The 909-nt window shown below is 41.1% G+C and overlaps 1 protein-coding gene across 1 annotated transcript in view; it reads left to right on the forward strand.

Moving 5' to 3' along the window:
* Positions 1-614: 614 nt before the first annotated feature.
* Positions 615-909, forward strand: part of ATP6AP2 (ATPase H+ transporting accessory protein 2) — a 29,504-nt gene continuing 29,209 nt past the window's right edge. Inside the window, exon 1 of the mRNA XM_019523869.1 lies at positions 615-711. Coding sequence (XP_019379414.1) covers positions 615-711 — 97 coding nt within the window. The remainder of the gene's footprint in view (positions 712-909) is intronic.

Here is a 909-nt window from a genome sequence, read left to right on the forward strand (position 1 = left end):
CAAAGAAAATGTATCTCACTGCATAAGTTCTAAACTGGTGTTTAAAATAGTGCCTGTAGTTATCACTACAGTATAATTGTTATCACTACAGTATAATTGTAGTTATCACTACAGTAGAAGAGTAAAGCCCCTGGATTGTATCCCTCACTGTACTAAAGACTAATAAAAGGTCAGTCTATTCATAAACATGCAACAGTGCAGAAAACAGTTTTAGTGCAAAGACAGACAGGACTGTGTTATGTTCAACACCACTTCAGAAACTGTGATAGAACTTATGGTACCAACCACCATTTAGCCCCATCTTTGATTACAGCTGCACTGCTAGTACAACTCTAGGGTACAGAAGGTAACTTGGTAAGTCACTGAAGCTTTGCCTACACTAAGTTTTTTCTTAACTCCCGGCCCCCTGCACTACTTCCATTTCACCTTCACGAGTGACAATGGTATTATAAACTGTACTCCAAGCAGGTATAGAATTCAAAGAACAATATTTTCTATCCTTCCTCAAAGCAAATCTGCTCAAGATGACACTTAAAATGCTGGTGGCCTAGAGTGCCCTGCCTGCATGCCTCTCTCTTCTTGCTGCTAAATGGAACTGAAATAGTAGTCGTATCATGACGGCGGGGCGGGGGGAACCTGATGGAGAAAACATCCACGTTACCTCATTTTTGACCTACCTTGACAATAAAATGAAAATAAAAGCAGACAATTGTAAGATGTGGAGTTCTGCCTTGAGGTAGCACCTACAGAACCACAAAATTCTTTTAGATAGGATCTAAAGCAAGACTTATAGTTTCATAGTTTCTAGGGTCGGAAGCGACCTTAGCAGATCATCTAGTCCAACTCCTTGCCATGGCAGGAAAGAGTGCTGGGGTCAAACGACCCCAGCAAGGTGTTCATCTAACCTCA

Source organism: Gavialis gangeticus, unplaced genomic scaffold (genome assembly GCF_001723915.1).
Source record: "Gavialis gangeticus isolate Ggan-Ray unplaced genomic scaffold, GavGan_comp1, whole genome shotgun sequence".
NCBI classification, from domain to species: Eukaryota; Metazoa; Chordata; order Crocodylia; family Gavialidae; genus Gavialis; species Gavialis gangeticus.